Raw genomic sequence first — 27,476 nt, 5'->3', positions numbered from 1 at the left:
ATATATTACGTGTAAATAAGCGGGCACCGGAGAAAAATCGCTTTGCGCAGCTAAAGCAATAATAATCGTCAAGATAATATGCCAACATAATTATAAGCCGGTTCAAAGCGTGATTTCTGTTGTAAGTTATAGGTACCTACTTAATACCTGTGCAAACATACGTAGGTACTGTACATGCGTGAAAGTCGATGTACAAAACTTAAATCGAATTCGAAACGAAGCTTGTATCACAAAAACGATTTAAAATATTAGAATATAATCGGTTTCTGTATTCGTATGATAATAATATTAAAGAACAAAACGATATTGTGCTCCGGACTGTTGTTATTACAGATTTATATTATATGCCCATTCTCTTCGCTTTAAAATAATTGAACGGTATTCATTATATTGTTTATCATCCTATCGCACTATTAGCAAAATAGATTAATAATACTGTGGAGTAGACGCCATCATAGACTATCGGAAGACGAAGTACATGACCTAGAAAACTGAACATATTACCTATGTTTAGTGTCGAAAATATAATGACTCGTGTTCGATTATAGGTGGTTTACTCTATTATTACGGTGTTGTGCTGAAATTAATATTCTTCAGAGTACAAATTTGCTTTGGAAATATTATATTTATAGCATAACATGAAAAATGATTGAAAAAAATAAACCGTTTAACTATAAATCAAGAAGGTTTTATTGAAATGTCCCTACCCCTCCCCCAATAACCATCGAAGTTATATAATTTATTTATTGCAAACATATAATAATAATGTACTCGTCGAGTACTGCACGACCGCGATTGAAATATTTTATCGATTTTCAACGGAAATGTACTATTTCTCATCATATTGATTAGCACTATATATATTATGTTTGTTTAAAGCGTCCGAGTTGTCTTGTTTAATTTAATACTTAGTATATTACTGTAATATTATTTCATCCATTGGAAAAATAGTTTGTAAACAACGAAATTTTTATTAACAAAATGTTTTTTTGTCTATTTTTTTATACTATACCTAAATTATAATTTCCATACAAAATACCAATTTTTTTTTTATTCCTACATCAATCAATACACTTTATCACCTCTACCTGACAAGCTTAATATTTATTGTAATTATTTTATAGCGAATATATTGTTATAAAAATAGTATAGTACATAATTTATTTAGAATTATGCATTGGATATTTATTGTATAATCAATCGAAAACTTAATTTCAGTTACAAAAATATAAAATGTTTATGTACAGTTTTAGTTAAATAATTTTTTTTTTTTAGATTTAGCAATAATTCTAAACGTTTTCAAGAAATTGAATCGACTACTCCCTGCTGCTTTATCACGCACTATATTATCCTTCTTGGACGTGTTGGAATAAGTTAACGTCCTCTCGCTATAGTCGACTGTACTCGATATACAAATATCGAAGGTACATAGAATTGTACATGCAAGTACAGTAATAATTGATTAATATAATTTGTTCACTTCAAAATTACATGATATAATTAATATTATGTAGGAGATTTCAATCGATGATATTGGACAAAGATGAACTGATACCACTTTTTACAATATGTATATACGAGTATAAATTATGGGTAATTACTAATTACCAATAATACCGTTAATATAAAATATTGTAAGCGTTATCAATAATTGTTTGTATTTTATGATATGCTGGTGAATTTTTATTGTTTTATTACTATATCAGATCAAATATCTGTTTTGAAATAATATCGCGATGGTATCGAATTTAGCCAATTTAGATCATGGCCCTAATAAATTATAGGTACAATATTTTTATAGTTGAAAATCTAACACCTCCAGTCGAGAAAACGATCGAAACGTGTTGGCGTCGATGCGCTTACGAGTGGGTATTTAAAAAACAAAACAATAATCGTAGCGTAGCAGGACGGGCTTTTGTCGGGACTATTCATGAATTCGTCCCCAAACGTCGAGGTCCCGGACGAGCAAGCAGCACTGACGTTATCTACAACGATAAGGTCGCTGCTGTGCGTGATACGCGTATATCGTACCTATATATATATGTAATATTATTCAATTATTGCCGTAAATATTGTGCATATAATATACAGAACGCCGACGGAATCTATTAGCGCGTTTTTCGTTCTCGGCGCGCGCGTGCACATTGTATACGTATATATTATAATATTATACATCATATTATAATAATATATAGGCCGCGGAGGAGGAATCGTATTAGGTCGTCACGACGGGTGATTTATTCGTCCGCTCTCGTATTTCGTACACACACATATACTTGTATAGAAAACTCTGGTGGTGTTTGAAGTATAGCTGCGTATTTTTTTCTTCCTCTTCTTCGCGCATAATATATAATAGCTATACTAGTTAGTATAATATAATATATAATATATACGTATATCCTACGCGTGAGACGCGAAGACGGCGGCGATGACGAAAACTATATACATACACACACACAAACACACATATATATAATCGGCCGCCCTAAAATTAGATCGGATCACGATCCTATCGATCATGTCTCTGGCAGTATATATATATATATATCCTCGGCCGCACGCGCGTTAATAATCATATTTAGCCATAGCGAAAAGCGGAGGAAAAAGAATAATATTATATATTGTACATCTATATGGACACGGCGATGATAATCATACTAATAAAACCCGTCGCGGACGCCTTCTCTCCCCGAAAAAAAAATAAGAATAAAGACCAAGTTAAGCAGAGTGTGTGTGTGTGTGTGAGAGAGAGAGAGAGAGAGAGAGATAAAACGAAACGAAACCTGTCCATCATCATCATCTAGATCATATTTATTATACAGGTATATATATAATATAAATAGGACGATGTGGTGCACGTCGGCGTGGCGGCGTCGACGAGGAGGAGCCGCCACGGACGTCGAACGGTCGGACACGAACGCTCGAGTTTGCGGTCGAAAGGCCAAAATCAATTTGGACTATTATTTAAAACGTCACCTATAGAGCTGCGTCGGTAAGTGTCGGTGCTACGAGCGCGAGCGGATAGGAATGCCCGGAAAAAAAAAAAACTCTAAAAACAAAACTAATCATTATATACTGCTGCAGCAACGAGATCGAGATCGTGACTCTGACGGAGCACAACTCGTTACGATTTTTAACGCTAACCTCGTGATGTGCGTACGGTGTTGTTGCAGCAGTCGTCCGACCGCTGTCTCGGTCGCAGTAACCGGCCCGAGCGCGGCTACGACGGGCGAAAAGTACGTCGTCTTCCATATTATTATTATTATTATTCGTATATCTATAACCGTAGTACGCACAAGAGACACGTCGGAAAATTGGGTACGCCGGTACCCAATTACCCTATTACCAATAGGCGATGCGATAATAATAGCAATAAATAATAAAAACACGACCGCTAATTTTTTTTTTCGAACACGACCACCATTACTTTTTTGTACATCATACCTGTATAGTATATAAACTATAAAATATAAATTTTTACACTTTGACACGTCAACTGCGAGGATTGGTATTGGTACAGTTAGATGTGTGCTGCCGCTGCTACTACTGCTACGACGACAGTAGCGCATGTCGTGCATGCGTATAAAGAAATACTGAAAAATAATTTGCATACATTTATATTACCAAACATCCAGTTATCGGCATTATAATTTGCTTATATACATAAAAGCTACATAAATACACAGTACGCGATTCTATTTAAGGTATAATATTGGTATACTCGTTCATTTTTTAATAATTTTTTACATCAACATCGAACATCGCTACCGATGGTTAAAAATTTACAAATGTTTAACGTTTAAAGTAAAAAAACGGGAACCAGGGGTAAATGCTTAAAAATTATTAATTCACTATTATAGTGTATAATATATTGTGTAAGTGGACTTATATTTTTTCCTACCTTAAAAATTGGCTGATTGAGAGTAGGTTTAATTTGAAATCTATATGCTCAAATCTATTTATCGCCAGTTCAATAATTTAACAATCTATAGCAATAGTTTTACAAAAGTCCAAGTGATTTCATATAATTTTTTTAAACTTCAACTCACTCCAAACCAGTCAATTTCCAAATCGCAAAAAAAAATTGTTTTGCGGTGGATGTGAAGGAAAACAATATAATTAAATATTTGAATTTTTCAAAAACAATAGTAATATTTTGTTCATTAGTGCAGTAAAAACTCGTGAAATATTTTGTGTTTTCTTTACTAACACATTATATAATGATAAATAATAACCATCTAAAAACATAACTTAAACATTCATGTACATAAATAGTCAATAATAGTGTATTATCGTTATATTTAGATGAACCATCAACGGTGTAAGGTATGTGAGGAACCGGCAGCTGGCTTTCATTTTGGAGCTTTTACATGCGAAGGGTGTAAGGTAAGATAAATATTATACGATTTTTGTTATTGTTTTAACGTCTGTAAGCAAGCTTATAATAATTTTTTTTTATCAATAATGTATCAAAACATATAAAATCTCGAGTTTTTAGTAACTATAGGTATATTATAATTGTTTTTATTTCTGCGAAAAAAGTTTTGGTTATTTGTATTTTAACTGATTTTTTATTTACTGTATAATTATAGATAGTATAATAATTTATTTTTATGAACAATATTTATACATTTATTATAAGCCTGCGTGATGAATAAATTTTATATTTTAATTTACGAAAAATTTTATTTGTTTCGAATAAATTAACATTTAAATAAAATCACGATAGATTCATTCGTTTTAACTCATTCAAATGTTATACATTCTATATAATCATTTATAAAACACGATAAATAACTCAATTGTTCAACTATATAATATGGAGTGACCTTCTAAGTTCTAAGATATTATATATAGTTACTGCAATTGCATATTATCTTCACTGCAGTTACAGAAAAGTCCATTGTTTTGATTTCTATTTGCATCTAAAGTGAATTTACAAATATTATTTATTTCTTCCATTGTGTTACTTCGCCGTTGCTATTATTTTTTTATTTTACCTATATTATAATAATCATTATACCTTTGTAATTATTCAAGCAACTTTTTGAAAGAAATCGTTAACATTTTGCATTTCCACTACCGCGTAAATATAAATATTCATTTAATTTCGGTTTCATTGAAGATATTTTTTTTTCCAGTACAATAAAACCGTTTACAAAATATTTCGTCCACAACCAAATTTTAGAACTTAATAATATTTTTTCGTTTGGTTTGCACTCGCATATGAAACGTAGGTATAATATGGTATTATTAATTGAGTTTAATGATGGTAAATTTAATAACATCTTGTTGCATTAAGTATCATTAACCACACTTGTATATCGTTAATCATTGTTTTATTTAATATAATATAAATAATTTCTCGTAATTAACGACAGCACAAGTGCCGCAGTTTATTTGTGTAACTAAAATAGATATTTCGTAACGTACCTACACTTAGGTACACCGATATTGGTGTTTGGTACTTGCATACGTTAACATATACCCGAAATACGTCCATCACATTAATATTTAATAATTCGTGCTTACACACATATATTATATATGCACATAAAATCATAGCGATTTGATTATGATGTTATATAATAAAGACAAGTGATCTGGATTAATAATTTATTATTATATACAATAAGCAGGATTTATCCAATTGTAATTTTTTAATCAACATATTTACTCGTTTGAACATCTGCTTATACATATACTGATATACTTATAAGTGTTCTAACACGGAGCAAATATCCATGCTTATCCTGTTTTTCTGTAGCATTACACAAAACAAAGTGTTTCATAAAATCATTATTGTTACAATATTATACGTATATAAGATGATTAATACATACCACCATATATTTCCTTAAATAATGGATTTATTGATTATTCAAATTTTGATTTTTGAAATGTTCAAGTATATTAATATTAAGGGCCATATTTTTAATTACTTAAAAATTGTGTGTACCATTATATATTTACGTACATATAGTCAATATTTACAATGCTTACATATAAAACGAATAGCTTATAACTGCAAAATCAATTTTTGATCGAAATTCGAATTTTTCCAGTCATTTTTCGGCCGGGCACAAACCAACCCCGCAGCAGTGGTGTCGGCTAAGTGCAAGTCGGGCGGGGGCCAATGCGTGATCGACAAGAAGAACCGAACGTCGTGCAAAGCATGCCGGCTGAAGAAGTGTTTAGCCGTAGGCATGTCGAAGAGCGGTTCGAGGTACGGCCGTCGATCTAACTGGTTTAAGGTGCACTGCCTACTCCGTGAACGGTCACTTCTACCCGGCGACGACAACGATGACCACAGTGGTAAGGGTAAAGTCGACCCTCTACCGCTACCACTGTTACCACGGTCACATCACCCACGTACCGCATTGCTCTCGTTACCGGTACCGCAGCAGCAATGGGCATCACCGTTACTCCAATTTTTCGGTTTCGCTCCGAACGGTCGGGCTCCGTTACCACGGTCCGAATGGTCGGCCTTTCGAGAGATCGCCGTTTTTGGATCCATAGACGAAGACGACCGGCCAGTAGATCTCACCGTTCGTCAGTCAACGATCAACGATAACAACAATGAGACAACTGCATGGAAGACCGCCAAGTTACGATCGCTGCGACAAAGCGAAACGTCCGTGACGCCTCTCGACTTGTGCATCGGTAACACCGACCAACGCCGAAACTTGGTGGCGGGTGGAGTCTGACGACGTGAGTACGTTTAATTGTCGACAAATGGAAAATGAAAATTCTGTAGCATTTGAGACACGGACCAACCGTGACACGAGAAGAACTAGCTACAAATTCAAAACGTATACCCAAAACAGTATAAACAAATGGCATTCTTTCGCCGACATTCCTCGCTGTTCAGTCTTTCACGCCACTACATAAAGAATCGGATACATCAATCTAATTATGCACGTCCATCTGTCAAATCACGAAATAAAACCAAACTGCGTCTAAATGCGACGAACACGGTATTTTACACTGTTCGAAATTTTCTTTCGCGCCATTGAGATGCGTCGCACACAACCTGTACATATAGTGCACGAAGAAGTACTCTGGGAATAAACAGCACCCTCTTTGTACGTAGGTAATATATTTTTGAAACCACGATATTGATACCTAAATTTATAAGTAGATATAGTATTATGAATTTATGATGTTAAAATATATACTCTCGACGTAATGTCGTAATGTATTAAGATTAGTTATAAATTAAGTTGAAATAAGATAGTTGTATTATAAACGAAGACTTAATACTGTATGATCTAGAAACCTTGTATTTTGTTGTCTATAATTGTAATAAAAAAAAAAAAAAAAAAATAGTTTTTGTTTGCAAGAAACAATCAATGTTATTTTAAAATAAGAATTTATACGATAGTAAATCAAATCCTGTAATTGTAGTGACTATCGCAGTTACCTACATTACGTCATATTATTTATGTTTCACAATAATTTATTTTTCAGTAATTAAAGTTTAAAATACAAACAGTTAACAGGTACATTACCCATTATTCAACGCGCATACTATATTGACTGTTAGTATACTTTTACAAAATCAAAAATTTATCATATAAAAGATCGATTACCTATTCTACAAAATAAAAATAGTGAACAATGCCGATGTAAATTTTCAAAATCTCCAAACTTCTGTCAAAGCACATGATCTTATAAACTCTATGTATAATTATATATACATTTAATCCCATATTTATATCTTTTAAATTTAAACTATACCAAATCCACCTCTCTCATTCCGACCCAACTTACTGGACTACTTACATATAAATAAACTTCCGGATTTCTTAAATGTCTTCATCACTAAGTACACCAAACGATCTCGAAACTAAATATTTAAATTATAAAACCAATTTGGATTTATTGCATGCAAATTTGGGATCTGCAAAAAAATCAAAGTTAGTTAATATCATAGTTGATTCTAATATCATTTAAACTTTATTATTCAAAAATTGTATAAAATGTTTAAAATAAAAAGTCTATATTATAATTCCAAATACATTGCGTTTACTTGCTCATTGTACATACCTAAACAGTAAGTTGTCTTTGTAATAATTTTCAAAAATTACTTTCTTATTTCTTCACTAACGTAAAACGAAAATACTTATTATTAAAATATTATAATAAGCACCCTGTGTGTATTTGTTCGTATATACTATATAGATACCTCAAGCAGGAACATATTGTTGGTTTAAGCTGGTCATGGACTGTATATTATGTGTATATTGTATATATATATGGTTGTAAGTGGCAATATCCTCTGCCCACCCACGTCCACTTAATACTTGCCGACACGGTGCACGATTATTTATTGGTTTATTTTAATTTTAACCTTTTTTATAAACTCTTGTAATTGATGACGTTTACAGCGATGACCTCTGAGTTGGTACCGTCACGTGTTATTTTTAGTAAAAATACATATACCTAGGTATTATAGAGGTATCTGCTACTATATAGATGGATTTGTAAATTACATTTTCTGAATTGCAGCACATCATTGTTTAAGATTCACGTAATGATAATGTGCATATAAATGCAGATTGCTAAAACTAAAATATTAAATCGTTACTATTATAATATTTTATAAGGTATCGTGTTTATGAATCATTAATCGTTGTAGTTGAAAATGTATAGCTATGCTCTGTGCAGTAAACAATATTAATGATTACGAAGATTGAGCGTAATAAAATTTGTTCGTGAAATAATTATCGGTTATTACTTATTATTATTGATGTCGACTGCAGGATTCGGACGGCAGAAGGCCGCGCCTACGAAGCTCGTCGAGGTTATGCGTGTAGATACATTGTGCATACGTGCTTTTTGGGACGATGAATTCATGAAACAAATGCGCAATTGTAAACATATACGTCCAGAACGCGCGCGTGTACGATTCAATATAAAGACATTGACCTAAGGGGACGGATCGGATTGACCTATCGAATTAGTGACTTTTTTCGTTTGTAATTCGTTTGTATACCCATCAACGACAGCGGCGGCACATTAATCAAAACTTGAATTGACACACGGCAAAGCGGAGATTTTGATAAACATTAGCCCACACACTCAAACATACACACACACCACATACGGAAATACGCGTGTAGGGATGCACGTATATTAAATCTGATATTATTTACAACACATAAAAAATTAAATCAAATCTTTGACGACACTTAACACTAAGGACCATTTGCAAACGAATGTCGATATTCATCAAACATTACATAACACATTTTGTCTATAGGTAATATATCACTAGAAAATAGAAATAGACTCACAATCGTTCACACAGGTCAGCAATACAAAAAGTTGTATACCTTTAAAAATAACCATGTCCTTCGAACTAAAAATAAAAAGAATAATACAATTTTTATGTATTGTTGTTTAAGCATGACTTTTCCATATTATAAAACAAAGTATATTTTTAAGAACTTTTAATATTGTAAAATGTATGCAACTTAATATCACTTAATTAAATAAATAACCAAACAAAGTATCAATTTGGAACTCTAAACTATTAATCACTGTTTTGTACACTTAATATTACAAATACATTTCACATTTTGAACAAAACCGTATAACTTTGATATGTACAAAAATAAATTCTCATACTACCTAGCAATATATGAATAATTTATAAAAAAAAAAACGATTAAATCAAACATAATACGCACATTATTATATTATATTCCTCATAAATAAACGACTAAACGATTTATACCACTTTGCGAAAAAAAGGAATTCCACTCTGAAGCTGAATGATTAATCAGCTCTTTGAAATATATATTTTTTAAACTGTTTATACCATCGTATTCCAGTGTAAAACAGTGAAATAACATACATTTAATTTAGGTAATAGGTATAGTGTTATACCACAGTGAGATTAGACCGGCAAAAAAACACACAAAATTTGATGGAATAATTAATTGACCAATATTTCTCGCGCCACCACCTGTATAATGTGTAAATATTTTGCTCAGTGAATATTCGGGACGAGGATAATATAGCATCGTGCTCGGCCTTTACAATTTACCACGTGATTATTTATTACAGCCAATAGCCCGGGGACGAGGTGCAGTTTATAATGTGCGTACTGCTTTTATTTAGGTACGTGAACGTGATATTATTCCCAACGAAAACATTGAAAAAAAATGTACTCAATTACGCGCATACGCGCTGGACATGTATTAATACCTGGATTCTGGACATTGTTGTGATAAGTGCAGTAGGTGCGTGCATTTCACACATCCACCGTATTTGAAGTAACGTGTTTTAACTATTTCAGTTACTACTATCCATAGATCGACTGTCTTTGAAAACCAAAAATAATATTTTCATACAAGTACAATAGCATATAGGTAGATACAAGGTACTCATAATTATTTTTCCTAAAAACATTTACGCTATAAAATAAAATTATAGGTGATTCTTTTAAAAGATAAACATCTCCGCTAGTTAATCAGTTATAGCTAAATACGAGTATATAAGTATTTAAAATACAAATAAACGGAGTAATGGATCAACATTTTACAGGACACCAATCCACTCCACTCATCTAAACTTTTAAATTTCAATACTTATAACTATAAGGTTTAGAGAATTTTAATAGTAGCATGTGTTTTTAGAGTATACTTTAATAAATTATAAAAATAATGTAATTAATAATTATAAAATAAAAGAAGCAATAATTTTATTAAAATTGTTTCGTTCTGCTGCATACATATTAGGAAATTTTTTTATGCATAATTGTTTTTTTGAGCTATAGCCACATACTTAAGTCTTCTGTTGCATAAATAATTAGTTAATATACTTAATCTAACTACTTCTGTAAGTTTTATATTATATGTTGAATATGTTGATATTGTCGAAAAAATATTCAGATCAAGAATATTACAACGTGTGGAAAATCAAAAAGGTAAAATGTTTAAAATAATGTAATATGAATAATAATAATAATAATTTGTTTTTCAAAAATATTGCAGATTTTTATTAACTTCATCTCATATGACAAAATATTTTCAAAAACTAGGTAATAATTTTTGAAAAATAAGTAAAGAAATATGTTTTGTAGCAGTGTAAGTATAAAAATGAATACCTTATTATTAAAACTATATTTATATATCAATAATAATAATATTATTATTATTAATTCTGTAAGATTTAGATACCTATACATATAATGTAATTAAATGTCGGAATATTTTTTGAAACTCGGGGAAAAATTAATTATTATTTAAGTTAATTAAACAAAATTAATAATGACTAAACATAATATATTTATTAGTGAAACGATTTTAATTCTGTACCTACATATTATTATAATTGCATAACGAAACAGCTACAGAAAGATGATGCATGATATCGAGTTGGAAAAAGAAAATAATCACTTCATTTAATTACATAATGTAAACCGTCTCATAAATTTGTTGAACAAATATATTAGTTAAATATACTATATATTATTATGAATAATAATCATTACAGCAATCACACAAATCATGTATTATGATCAGTGGTCACATTGTTTCTTAAACCGCGGTCATTATAATTCGGATTTGATGAACTTTACTTTTATGTGCCAATTAAAATAATTTATTGTTAAATCTGTAGTTGTAAAAAAAAAAATCATAATAACAAAATAATATGTACCTAACTACGTTTGAAAATTAACACTGTATTTAAAACACCATATGGGTCCGTAGTTAATTGATGAACGAGAATAGAAAACGAACGCCCCCGACATGTGTAATTAATTCACACCTCCAACACTACAATGTATGTGCGCTAAAATATACAATGTACTGATAACTTACAATCAATGGTATTACAGTTGATTAGCGCAGCATACTAAGTAACTGCAGTTAAGGACAGTGTTTTTTTTATTAAATGTGGTTTCCAAATCTATACATAGTGAAAAGATTTATCCAAAGATTCAAATTGTTTATCCAAATACAAATATCATTTCTTTAATTAGTTCAACATTTTAAAATAAAATAAATAAAAAATATATTTCAAAATGTATTCATTAGTTTCTATTAATACTCAATTCGTATTACTTATTTATTTTATAATCATTGAACAATATACCTACGTATCTACTTGAAATATGTATCAAATTTATCCCGTATATTTTGTATTAATAAATTATATTTTAGGAAATAGAAAGTATATATTATAGTGTTTATATAGTAGATTTGTTAGGTAGATAACCTTAACATTTCATTAATTATGATAAATTTGTATCACAAAACTAAACACATTTCAAATGTGACCTTTGCATACTGCTAAAAACTAATTTACGTAAGTAAGTATACTAGACATGCATACTTTAATCTTAGATAGATTTATTGTTATTTCAAATAATATACAAATTAATTAAATTATTATTATAATATTTAGTACCTATTTATTATTCATTTGTAATAAAAAGAAAATTTTAACAAACCCCGATAGTGAATTTTATTTAAAATTTGTTTTGAATATCTTCTATGATATAATGAATAGATCACAAATCATTTTACTAATGTTAAAGTCTTATAGTGAAAAATTATATTTTTACAGAAATAAGTAACTCATAAGTTATAATGCTCTGAAATTAACTTAAACAACCAGATTAATGTTACTCAATAAAAAATATTCATAAAAAAATAACCTGGTTATCAAGATCAAGAAAGTTTGTTAATAGTTATCCAACCATGTGAATATTTCTAATTTTAATTAATAATTTATTATTTAGTATACCAACGTATTATTTTATCAACTAAAAATTAAATTTAAAATTATAATTAGGATAATAAAAAATATAATTATACTTAACAACTCATAAATCATAATAATATTATAATATGACCTACACAAGCATTTATTTTCCTCTATGACGTTTATATCCCTACATTGCCTTTTCGTCGATTTAAACTATATAGGTACAATTAATTTTTTTATTATTTACACTTATTTATATCTGACGAATCTGATTATAGTGTACCTACTTACAGAGTACAGACTACTTGTGTCGTATTGGCGTGCAAGATGCATTTCTAGCAGAGTTCTGGTAATATAATATAGTTGTAGGTGTATAATGCAACTTTTAAACATTTCATATCGACTCTCGACAACGTCTGATTTTCGCAACATTATAATATTGCAATTATTATTAATCAACTAGCTGAATTTCGATATTTTGGCCTCGGGTATATTTCCGCATACCTATATTGGTGTTTATAACATTAAAATACATTTTTATGCGAGCGGACACACCGCAGCAAACCACCGCAAACCAAGTACATATAACAATAATATATTATACAGGTGGGTACATCATCGTATATAATATCGTATTATAATATAGTGCGACCGGACGACAAGCACTGCACTGCACACGTCACGCCTGTGTGTGCGAATATTAAAATATAATATAGGCACGAACTATATCTTCGGACCGCAGCGTCTGATAAATTATAATCGTATATCATATGTAATACAACAACGCTGCAAGAAAATGCCACGGTTATACCTGTCCGGTAACGATGTAGGTACATAATATGAGAGATCATTTCCGGTGTGAAAAGTTGCACTGACACCGCATGGTCCACGCGTAAACAGGCGTTCGGAAATAATATGTTCATTATCTCCGCGCAATAAACAATAAAATATGTAACGCGAGTGCTCGGCCAATAAGTCGGCATAAATAAAATAAAAAGCGACGCGAAATCATATTATATAATACATACAAGTGTGTGCAACACAATAATATATTATATTCCGTCTGGCATCATAATAATTCGCTTTGTGAAAAATCGCCGCCGATTTGAATTTGAGCTTCATCAGTGTTGTACATTATTTAGATACAAATATACGTATCACTTTAACTCGAATAATTATGATTATAATTATTTATTATCTATTATTTAGATGAATATTTTTAACGTTATCTATTAACATGTCTAAATATTTATGAGTTAATTTTTTACAGCACTATAACCACTAAACATTATAATATGAATAGTTCTGTTCACGCGCCGTTATGGATTTTTCGAACCACGCGCATAAGAGATACTCGATAATAGAATACAATTTATTTGTAATAAAACATCGCAGACGACAATACTAATCCTCACAAGTTATCATTTGCGATTTATTATTATAATTTTACTCGGAGCAATAACAACAACTGATTTTGTTTATCACGTGACTTAACTGCGACGTATCTTATTACCATAATATTTAATTCTTTCGTTATCGTTCGCATTCGAATATTTTCTCTATAAAGTCGTCAACAGAATAAAATAATTTTGTAGATTCTTCATTTCAAGTGAGTACATTCCGTTCGTGAAGTATAATAATATTAAAAAAAGTGTCATAGTGGATGATCAGATTTAAATGATCTCATAATAAATATAGTAATCTCGAGACCACCGCCCGAGTTAGACGATTGCCCACGACTACGTCCAGGGTATATATGGGTGATAAAAATAAAATAAAAAGTACGGCAATACACATAATATTTAATCGTATGATCTAATATGATTCTTGTACGGGTTTTATAATATAACCCAAATTTTGTATTTCCGTATAACGATATTTTTAATTAAAATTTTAAAATCGCTCCAATAACGACCCCGTTTTACGGTGTCCGAGTTTTATATTTTCGCACACTCGATCGTTCGTAATGACGTTTTCCCCCAATTACTCGTGCGCGGTTCTCGGCCTCTCAGGCACCTATCGTTTATTTTTCTCAACTAGAGTGCATATTATGTACAACGTACGGCGACCGCGTAGCCGATAAATCATCGCTATGGAGTGTAGATATTAGTTGTAATTTAAAATAACCAAACGAAACCAGTCCGCTGGTTAATTGGTCATGTATATAATATATAATATACATATATATATGTATAGGAATACATATTATAATAGTGTACACGGAGACCCAGGTATACTCGTACAGGTGTCTGACTGCGTGAGAACACACAGTCTCCGCGCGAGTGTTATTTTAACGACCTGTTGGGTGTTGTATTGAAATTGAAAATAATCAATACAACATCGGATCGTGTAGTATTATGCACTGTCATAAACCATGCTGCAGTGCTCGGCGCTGTTGCATATTATGCAGTTGACGCGCGGGAAATGCGCTTCCAACGCATTTTCTGAGCTCGTGTACCGTCGTGTGTGTGTGTGTATGTGTGCTTATCGCTTGTATTATATATACTCGTGATATTAAAATCACCCTCTTAAATCAAATTGTTTTCTCGAACGTTGAAATCGCCACAACCACTGCTAAAACGTTATGATTAAAATTCAACATTAACCGGCTCGGTACCGGTTATAACGTGATATTGGCAGTAGGTATATATGGTTAAAATATAAATTCATATCGAGTAAAGTTCTTTTGAGTACACTTTATATTTTGTATGAGAAATCAATTTAATAAATTATAATCAAATCTATATAGTATCTCCGTGAATATAATATACTGCAGTTGTGTATTAAAGTATATTTCAACTCGTAACAAATTGGTACACTATAATACTCAGATTATTGATATATTATAATGTCTGATATACTTTAGCTACTACCTATGTCCTGTGAATATGTACATTATTGTAAGTACATTACATACACAACAATTTTAGTTGAAGAATTAAGATATCGTGGCCATGTATTATAATTAATAAGGTACCTACGAATTAATATTATTATAATTACATTTGTAACATATAATACTATACAAAATATATACATTTAAACTATAAATTTGTTTTTCATTACATTATTTATTTTATACAATTTAAATGTACAAAATATATTGACTATTGAACTATAATAAATAAGTAAAGAAAAGCTTGAAAACAAATATTTAATAATCAATACCTACATTGTATCGGTATACTATTTACAATTGTCTGTATACTATTTTTTTAATTTAACATATATGTAATATGTAGGGTATACAAGTATAATACTTCACACTGTGAAGCTTACTTGAGCTAATTAAATTATGTTAAAACACCGAGGTCACAACTCACAACTCTCAGTTTACCAACCGACTAATTATTGTTCTACATCGCGATTGTTAGAAGGTTGTATCTAGTTTTAAAATGTTGCAATACATAATAAATTATAAATATTCTCAATATACTTTATAATCAATAAATTACACGAAACATGTTAGCACTCGATAATAACGTGTGTATGAATGCTTGTCGGTTATTTTCCACGCTATATATATATAATATATTATATAATTTTATGGTAAATGCACTCAAAGAACCCGACAGTTAACTTTTAAAGTTTCATAATTATAAATGTTTTAATAATTAAATTAGTAACAAACCTGTTGAATATTCTTAAACGACCTGCAGGTATAAAATACCTATATATAATACGATACAATTTAATATATTGATATCATTAATTAAATAAGGAAGTTTTGCTAAGCAACAAACAAAAGTAAGGCGAACAAGGTACTCATAATTTCTTCTTTCTATGAAGAAAAAAATGTTCAATACGATATTGAAAATTGACAAAACTCTGTTAAATACGTACCACTATAAACCTGATAACTTATAATTTGAATTTGAAATCATGTGCCTATTGTTTACTTAAATAATAACTGGTGACTAATAAATATAATAAAATTATTATAATTGACGGGTTTACGTAAAACTGTCGCCCTGATGAAATAGTATAGATTGCAACTGAAGAAGTCTGATAAGTCACGTTCCGTTTAAACACTTCCCTGCTAAAATAATTGACAAGTAGTTTCTTTAGAAGTACACTTACCTGCCTACCAACAGGCATGTCAGACATAGATGCAATTTAAATTCCGTTATTTACTAATTTTATTAAACAGTTTATTGGCGTAACAACTTAACGATGGATTGTTTATAAGGGAATAGATTTGTCAACGGTTTCCAATTATTACACTAGGTACCTACATACCTAGTAAAAGAAAATTTTCGACATAGAATTTATCATAAAAATATTAGATTTTATATTTTTCTTATTTTAAAGTATCTGAAAAAACTAAGATATAATTTCAATAAAATTACCTTCTATAATGACCACTCCACGAGAACATGTAATTTTTAAATTGTGACTTATTATATCTTTCACAGATTTCTAACATAATATTAGCAATACTGATCTTATATTTCAAACATGCTACTATAATACTATATTGTCTATAGTGCTTAAATATTTTAAAATATGCATTTTTTTTTTTTATATATACCTAGTACAAATCTTTCGTCACACATATTACAGAAATTATTACTAATTTCCATTGATACATTAGATATAATTTACAATTAAGATTTAAGAATGTATGATCACATTGTTATACATACAATCGTATCCTACAGAAAAATACAGACGTTAAAAATTATGACGTGTACAATTATAAACCTGAAGAATTTGTAATCCACTTACTTTTTTTTATGCAAACAGCTATAAATATTTTATTCGTTTTTGATACGAATATTAATTACAATCTGTATGAAAAAATACAATGTGTAATAAATATAATACGATTTACAGGGTCTGACGACATGAATAAAGAAAACGCCCAGTAATGCTACTTCAGCTTGAAAGAGGATTTTTATCATGTTTTATTCTTCCCAATTATAGTATATTTAAGATCGCGTGGATAGTAAGCGGCCTGGAGGGTGACCTGGAAGAGTGAGATATTTAAAATTAAGAAAGCGGGTAAATTTGAGTAGACTAGGGCTAAAGAGTTGGAATGGAATTTTTCGTATTGAGTAAGCGAGCACAAAGTGAGTAGGAATTTTTAAATCATTACAACGAGTTTTGACGGTAACGTACCACGGTGCCGACTTTATAGCACAACATATTTTTACGAACGACTATAATTTTGTGCTGCTATCTAGTTTTTCGTTTAGAAACACGCCGATGTTTATATTGAAAAATTACATGGTTTTCGTACATAGATGGCGTATAAACCACATAATGATAAAGATAATCCGTTCGCTTTGTTTTATAGTTCTGCTATTTAACTCATTTATTACGTAATACGCACACATAATAATATATAATTGTTTGAATACTATGTAGAATTACAATATAGTAACGTTTAAAAGTCTCAATAGTGAAATCGAGAATCAAAAGTCTTTATTATACATTAATTATTATTAATGACAAGCCGTTAAAAATAAAATATCAGTAATGTAGTAACGTATTTTAAGAAGTATTGTTAATTATTATAAACGAAGTAATATGAAGGTTAAACATCGTAAGCCTCGATTTAATTCATTTTAAAGACCGTTTTAATTAAAAATAAATCTATGTATTATTTTTCATAATTGTTGATTGATAATAATAAGACTCGTACAATAACAACGTAATGTCGTTCTTAACGTCCAAAACAAATAGGTTGTACTTAATTGAAAAAAAATTAATTTTTGATACGTTCTGTTATATAATCCATAGTAAATGTTATAGATGCGAATGCATAGCAATACATTATACGCAATATTGTAATAGGCGATACGTTGTCGTTAAAAATTTTATTTAAAGTATAACTATAATGGTTTTATAGTTAATTAAGTAATTAAAGGCCGATACGTATTATCTATTATTTTGATTAACTCAGTTTATATTTTGTCGTTAATATTTATCATCACTATTACAAGTAATTATGATTATTATATATATATATTTTTTTTTTTTATTATTAAATTTAATATTAAAATAATTTAACGAATCCCGAACACTATATTTAACACCAAATGTTTTACGCTTTACAAGACTTCTATTATAAAAACGAGTTAAATAAATTGATTTATAGTTATAATAAACTAAAATTTGATTATTATTTATGCAACTAATACTAATCACAAATATCAATTGCATTTTCATACAACGCATTGACTTCAGTTAATATATATATTTTTTTAAATTTGTAGCTAAATACAATATGTGTTTTTAAGAAATTAATTAACAAAATATAATGAAATAATACCCATAAATAGAATAACTAATTACATTTGAAAAATGTATATTTTAATTTAAAAATTATATGCGTATTAGATACGTGTAAATATTATCCAGCGTCCATAGCGATTGCATATTATAATATTATGTGTACCTATTGTACAATACCAATTGTTTCTCTGGTTTTTCCAATTTCAACTTAATATTATACATTAAGTATTTGTATTTGTATAAGTACCGCGAAATTGTGTGCAATGTGCGTGCGTACTGCAAAGTAACCACGTAGGTAGTCCTGTTAAATATTAACTGGGCATTTATTTCAATAATTTTAGGTACTAATAATACGCATACCAATTTAATATTATTTCAAGCTTATTTTATATTTTTTTTTTTTTATGACGGTGTAATTTTATATAAGTGACCTATATAATGTACTAACTAAAAATTAAATTATAAAAAAAAAAAAATGCACACTGGCCGAAAATATAAAACTTCATTTCTACCAAAAACGGTTCCGTCCCAACATAAGATCAACAGTCTACAATTATAAATTATAAAATTATATTATGGAATCATTTATTATATTTATTATAAATCGTATGACCCTAAATTGCCTACCTAACGCGCCGTCCATCAATAAGTAATATTATTTTACAGTACCTAAATATTAGTAATTTGGTAGGTAAAAAACGCACTCTAATTCCTCAAATATCTCTTAATTCATGTAACGCGGTTATCTTGAAGGCTGATTTAAATAAATGTTATCAGTACCAAAGATGGACATTAATTATAAATTTATACTAAATTATAACCTATAGTTAGCTAGCTTTATTATTATTAATTCAACTAATTTATTTACTTTTGTGATAACTTTTCCAATAATTGGCTTGAAAAATAAACTGTCGTATTGAAATTATTAATGATTTGTTTACGATTCATCTAGGATCTAGTGAAGTAATAATAAATCTGATAAATCATAAGAATTTACCATTAAGTGTAATTGACATCGACTTTCCCACATTTTTGATTTTATCACCTTAAATCTAAATAATGTTATATTAAAAAATAGAAATTTAAAAATTTTCAATATCTTTAGAATGGGACTACAATTTTCGTTTTTTAAAGAAGTTATTATCAAAAAAAAGTGGGAAAGTTTTGATATCAAGTAGATTTAACAACAAATTTAAATCTGTTTTCAGATTTCTTATCGCTTCACTGATCATTCGGTTCATTTGACAAAAAACACGTATTACAAAAACAACAGCAATCGATTGTACCGAATCTCTTTAATATTGTTTTCACCTGTTGACGAATTGAAAATAGCGTAATAATAACACAATGTTACTCTAACAAAATCCTACCATAGATGGGTATGATAATTCAAAGTCTGTAGACGATATCGTCGATCCGGAACCCAACAGCGATTAAATAGTGTCACGTATTGTTACCAATTAGTGGAAATTAAATCGTGGAGACTACTTGTAGGTTTTTTTGAACTCTCCAAGAAACCAAGCATTTTACACATGCCACATGACATGTAAAAGAACAAGTGCGCTCTTACTATAATCCTATTAAAATATTATATTCGCGATTTTATAAGTTATCATTTCGTTTTTAAGTTTTTACCGAAAATGGTTCGAGATTGAAAATCAAAAAAAAATAAATATAACCATAGTTTGAAAGAATTGAAACAAGTACGCACCTATACTTCAGTGTGCAGTATGTAATATATTACGAAATACCTACTCTACAACAATAAGCAAACCGCGGTCTCCTCTCGTTTTCGGTTTTAAAATACAATAATAAAATTGTTGAGTCGTTTGAAAATTAGTATATCCAATTTCCTTCTGACTATTAGCCATACTGTTATCATTTCGATACTGATCACCGAGTCCAGTGCGGCGTAGTTATGGGGAAGGGACGATGGAAATAGATCCCTAGAGCCTTTTTTAGAAAACGTTTAAACAACACTATTTATGGCTATAGTATTTAAATTGTAATTGGATCACCTTGGTTTTTTTTTGGTGTTTATTATGTAATTGTCAATAGATATTATAATATTATATTCTCTACTCAGTATATCGTTTAAGATGCCTTCAATATAAATGAATCTACTGGTGCACGAACTCGGAGAGCCTGAAACGCCACCCCCAGAATACGCGGCCGTCTTACATACAGAGGTTCAACTTTTGAACTTGATATTTCTGATTGCAGTCTTCCTAGTGCTGGTAGTGTACATCGGGTTCTATATAGTTATTTACAAACAGTCTGATTGTATTCGACGTTCGGAGAGACGAATGACCGAACCCGTGACAGCCAGCCGTATCGCCAATGACACAGGCGGCCAGCGTCGTTGGTTTCAGCCCTTCTGTTATTTCAACAATTCCGACGACCCTACAACAGAGTGGATGGGAGATTGGGTATCAGTTTGTACTACAGCATCAGATATTTCTTCGGACGACGAAATGACGAACTAAATCGTCATCCGAATAAAAATCTCATCGTCCGAAGATCTGATGCTGTAAGAAACCGATATCCAATTTCCCATATCCACTCGGTTATTGGATTATCGGAATTGTTGAGAATTGCAGAGGTTGGAACCCATAACGGCAGCCACAGAAGTCATTGGAGATTCCTATTTAGCAGTTGCGACGTTGGTAGTTTCATTAATGGAACGTCGAATTCAATTCGACTATACAAGACCAGCGCGAAAATAATAAACAAAAAATATCAAGTTCCCGAGTTGAACAGAAAACTGTGAATTGCACACTCAACGTCGACATGATAATAAATTTGGTAAAATATGTTTATGTTACTACTTAATCATATAATATTGAATGTAATTATATAATATATATGTATTGAAATCTAATTGCAGTTTTGTAAAAATTACTCTCACAATAATTGTATTTAAATAAAGATAATAATACATCAATTTGATTCTTAAATACAAATACTTCCAAGACAGTATTTAAATTTTAAACACATTTTACTCAAATAATTTGCTGAACGAATTATATCTGAATTATGGCAGTAATTTAATTTTTTTTAGAATCTGAAGATGACATTAATTATATGATTGAACAAATACAGTTTGATATTAAACCTCACTTAACATAAATTTTAATTAAATATATTTATTTGTTTGTAAACTAGTCAGAGAAATCTTAATGTCGACCGATTAGAATGATAAAAACGTAGATTCTCGTTGAATAGTAATATAAATGACTCTATACCTGCGTCTTCTGAGAAATTTTTCGAAATTCTCGAAAGATATTTCGGTAGAGTTCATTATAGCGTTTTAGAATCCTAACGTATTTTATCACAATTTGTACACATACAATTACATTTTGAATGGTGTAACAGTATTAAAACTACAGAATTTTATTTTCGGATCTGTAAGAAATCCGACTTTTTTCAAATCTCATTTCAATTGTCTATTATACGTACCTATATTTTCATAATGTATTTTAAATTATTTTTGAATTTTTATCGTTTTAATGGTTAAAATGTTTAAAAATATTTATCAACAATATGATTTCTTCCGGGTCTATATAAAAGTATTCTTCTTTACAATTTTTGATACCAGATGTTTTTATACCGTTTTTTTTTGTGACCTCTTAGGAGTTAAACGTAAATTATCTCAACCCGTACTCAACGTTTTTATTGCGATATATCGGCTCTCGGTTTATAAGTCTATTCAAATTGTAATCTCTATCTTTGGAGACGGCATTCATTTTAGCTGTTATCATACTCCTGTAATTACCCACAATTATTGTGGTACGCATGTCGGGTTCGTCTAACCAATTGCATCTCATAATAATGTACTATGATATATTTTTAATACGTTTCATTAATTATCGTCATTCGATACGTTTGTTAATCGAACACATAAAAACGTTTTCAAATATATAAATTTGATTTTAAGAAGTGTATAGAAATGTTTTTAAAATATTTTATTATGGTCACATTTTTACTTTTTAAAAATATATCAAATATTTTAACATTTAAGTCATCATATTATAGTTAATGCATTTTTCAAATTCTGATTTTTTATTGATGTACGCCAACTTAAATATCATATAATTATTAATTATATATTTATATTTCAACATTTGTATAGAATTTAAGAATTGTTCTGATTCCCGCGGCGATACAAAGATTATTTTGAACAAGAACACAACCACCCTTGTCACTATAAATTGTTCAACAGATCAGATTTTTTTTTTGTAAATGTTAACATATCTAAATAAAAAAATTTGAGCAATAATTTCCGAGTTATTAAACTTTGTGTACCTAATTTATTCGAAAATCATATATTAAATAAATGTATTACTAAAAGCTAAAACGGGGATTAGCACGATTGGTAAATCAACCTACATATTATATTATTATACATGTACACTTTTTATATATTTAATATTGTAAAATTATTTAATTATTTTACATATTGTATTTAATATTTTATTAAACTATAAAAAGAATCTGGTAATGTGTAACATAATAGTCTATCCATAACGCCGTATTATCATATTTTTATGATACCTACTATTCAACCTACTTAATGTTTTTTTAAATGAATTGATACTGGAAAAATGAACCAAATAGAATTGCTTACTAAAAAACCACCTGTAAAATGAAAGTAATCTTGGATAAAACAAAAGCACGTTTTACATTTTTTTTCATTAAAAAAAAAAACATAATAGCATATTCATGACGCTTTACTATCATATTTTTTATGGATCATGTTTTAAAAAATAAATAAACAATCGAAATGAACCAAATATAAATAAAATAATAAATTCATCAAATAAACCTATTTGAGACTTGAGTGATAATACCTTCAACAAATTACTATGATTTTCAGTTTATATTAATTATTAATCACTCACATAGTTATGAAAAATTATTTTAATGATTAAATACAAATAGTTTTATTATTTAATTATACATATATGTATATATATGTGACCGTATTAGCGCATAGACACTTTAGGCACTGTGCATATTGTTTTATTATTAGGTATTTAATTATTTTCATATTATATTTATTATTATGAATTATTCTTATCAATTATCATACAAGTCTTTTCGAATGTGTAACATAAATAACCTATCCATGACGCCGTACTATCACATTTTTAATTCTTTTTTGGTACTTTTTGGTATTGTTTTTAAAAATAAATTATTTAATTGATATTATATATTATTTCATATTTTAACACCAAAATAATTAACCGAATAAAATATTACATATCAACAAAACCTGCAGCAAGAAAATAATTTTGCATGAAACAGATATCCGTTTCGCCGTTTTTTTCAATTAAAATAAAACTTTCTGATGAATTGTCAACTATGTGCTTATTTTTATTATTATTATTATTTCTGTGCGTCAGTCGGTAAATAAGTAATTTACGTTTGATGTATCATATGTGTGATATTTAAAACTAATTGATATTATACAATTTATTTAATATTAGGTCATTATAATTTCCTACGACACTGCAATTAAACAAACCACATTATTTTTATCTGTTTTTTTCAATACTCATACTTTATATTTAAAATTCACCTATTTTGTTTTATCAACATTAATATTAGAACGAATTGTCGTCATTAACTAATGTCAGTTTTCCACGATACCAAATTGAGCATTTTTATATTTTTAGTATTATGCATATTCATTATACGCTTAAAATTTAAGATATCGTAATAAAAATCCGAGATAACAAATACCTGTTCTTACTTTTAATGGGATTTATAATGTGTCAATTTACACTAATATTAATGTCAAAAACACAAAATCGGTTATACTGAATGTAAATTTGCGACATATGCGAGCGTAGCATCCTCTTAATAGCTAATACTCGTATACCTACTTAGTACTTAGTGCTAATTTGCTAAATTTTCTAATAATAAATATTATCTAGGTACATTTAAGAAATAAGCACATAACATTTAAGAATGGTATCTTATTTTTGTAATTAACAATAATGGACAAATATAAAAATATTATTATATTCTTGCGTAATAGTAAACCTAAACAATACGACCAATATTATCGATTCTAGCAAAAAATAATAATAAATAACTAAAATATTGAGACGCCAGGAAATAGAGCAAAAATGTAAAAAAATTATATTTTTTTTTTATTTCCGTTCTTTACACTAGCGAATCGCATAACAAATAATATTTAACTTTCTCTATCGACTCTGTTTTATTTCTTATGATAGGTATTCATAAAAATATGTAATTCCTTGATCATATTAGGTAGTATATTTTATAATTTATAATGATTATTACTCATTAATTGTAAAAAACGATTTAAAAATGCACATCAATTTGTCAACAGAAAATTAAATATTATTATTAGATTGTTTATTTGTATATCAGTGTACTCGTATTATTATCATTACCACTTTTAACACCTAACCTATTATTGTTTAGGTATTAGTTAAAGACATTTAAGTAATTCTATTAACACAGCCCACAGTCATGTATTTTAATTTCTATTTATCGCTAATTTAAACATAATATCTCAATTAACTATTATGATATTATACCAGCTACTGTATTATGTTATACCTATTACCTACACGTGTAGCAAGATCATTATTTTACAATGTGTATATGTCTACAAGTATATTAATGTAATTTGTACAAAGCAAAGGCGAGTAACAGATAATATTTTTACTAATAAATTATATAATACTCCTATTATCGTGGCATTTCACAACAAACTAAGCATTATTTTCAAACCATAAAAAACTCTTATCTCTCAAATGTCACCAATTCTTAGCTATAATAACTGTTCCAAAAAATCTCACTACCTACATAAAAGGCTGAAAAGAATTTTTGTAATTTAAAATGATGTTTTATCCATTTAAAGTGAAATACTTACGTTTTAGTCTCCCAAGTCCCAATTACTGTCGCCAGTCGCTACGGCCGAAAGGTTGGGTCTAGGACATTTCGGCATGGCTGTTTCGGCGCTGGAAATTTCGGCTAGAGAAAATTTTGGGGCGACGTTTTTTTTTTAATTACCTATTACTATTATGTAAAATAATCGTAATGATATCGTCAATAGTGCAATCCTACCAAATATAGCTGTTATCGTGTAACGTAAAAACCGACTATATGTCTATATAGGTAAGATAAAGGTATATGTTATTAAATCCACAGCAGTTAAGATAAAGTGATGAATATTTATACATGTAGTGTATCAATTGTAATAAGCAATAAGTATCTTAGTATATTATCTAGAATCTATATCTTCAGGTAATCTTTAGAAGATAATTATAATAATATAAGACATAAGTCAAACTAACCGTAATGGTCGGGCAAAAAGAAATGCATATTTCGTAATCCAGTTATCATAATGATGAATTATTAATATATTATTTTGTGGTATTTTTAAAATGTATTGCAATATTGGAATAATGATGAATTATTAATATCATATCCCCGACAGGTTAATTTCCAAATTAAAACTGAAGAAAAACTGTATTCAAAATTCAATTTCTCAAGAAAAATTAACTGGTATAAGTATACAAGTATATTTAATATTGAAAAATCAAGGACTAATGAACTTGCTCTTGAAAAATTAATAAATTACTATGAATATAAATAGAAAGAAATCTTTTTAAAATAAAATCAATCGTATAATATTTATGTTGATAGTTTAATTTTTGTTCTTTAAATCTTAATGTAATATTGTGTTAAAATTTAATATTATCATCATAGTATAGGTAGATACTATAAGATACCTATTACATTTTGCTTTATTAATTATTGCTATTTAATTATACTTGACTTCTGAAGTATGGTTGGAGAAGTATTTAAAAATATGATGAACTTAATATTACCAATATTACTACTATTATACTGGTTGAAAAAAATATATTTGCTTTATCAATCTATGTAACAAATAATAATACATAATTATGTATTAGATATCGTAAGACGATATAAAAATATATTAATAAACTGCATTTAAATAAAAATGAAGTATAACAGAATTAAGTTTTTTCTTGAAAGGACAACTATCCCCTCGACCCCTCCACATAAAATCAAACAAAATACCTCAATACGACCGGCAATGAGTTGAGTAGTAATAACTATTGTAAGGCAAGTATAAAAGCTTCTAGTAAAGCTCTACAGAGAATAGTCGAAAACTTAATATCAAACAGACATGGGATAGTTAATCGTTTAATAGTAGGTATATTAACTAGTATGTATATATATTGTATATAGCAACGGATTAAGGGCAATACCGAGACAATAGATCCATGCGCATATTTTTTCGTTTGAATTCGCACGTGTAACCTCCTCTATTAATTTATCATCATCAGTCGTAGGACTATTGTTTTGTTTTTTTTTTATTTTTATTTTTTACGCCTTAAAAATTTCAAATCGTAAATGACCTGCAAACCGTGAACAATTGCGATTCGTTTCGGTCAGCGAAAAATACGTGGCCAACACAAGCTTGCATAGCTTTCCTCATTTCA

At 29.1% G+C, this 27,476-nt stretch overlaps 1 protein-coding gene across 1 annotated transcript in view; it reads left to right on the top strand.

Moving 5' to 3' along the window:
• Positions 1 to 7,926, top strand: part of LOC114119409 (estrogen receptor-like) — a 101,484-nt gene extending 93,558 nt beyond the window's left edge. The window contains exons 3-4 of the mRNA XM_027980958.2: positions 4,306 to 4,386; positions 6,066 to 7,926. Of these exons, the coding sequence (XP_027836759.2) occupies positions 4,306 to 4,386; positions 6,066 to 6,707 (723 nt within the window). The 3' untranslated portion in view covers positions 6,708 to 7,926. The remainder of the gene's footprint in view (positions 1 to 4,305; positions 4,387 to 6,065) is intronic.
• Positions 7,927 to 27,476: the final 19,550 nt, after the last annotated feature.

Source organism: Aphis gossypii, chromosome 2, assembly GCF_020184175.1.
Source record: "Aphis gossypii isolate Hap1 chromosome 2, ASM2018417v2, whole genome shotgun sequence".
Lineage (NCBI taxonomy): Eukaryota > Metazoa > Arthropoda > Insecta > Hemiptera > Aphididae > Aphis > Aphis gossypii.
This window is presented reverse-complemented; position numbering and strand designations above follow the sequence as displayed.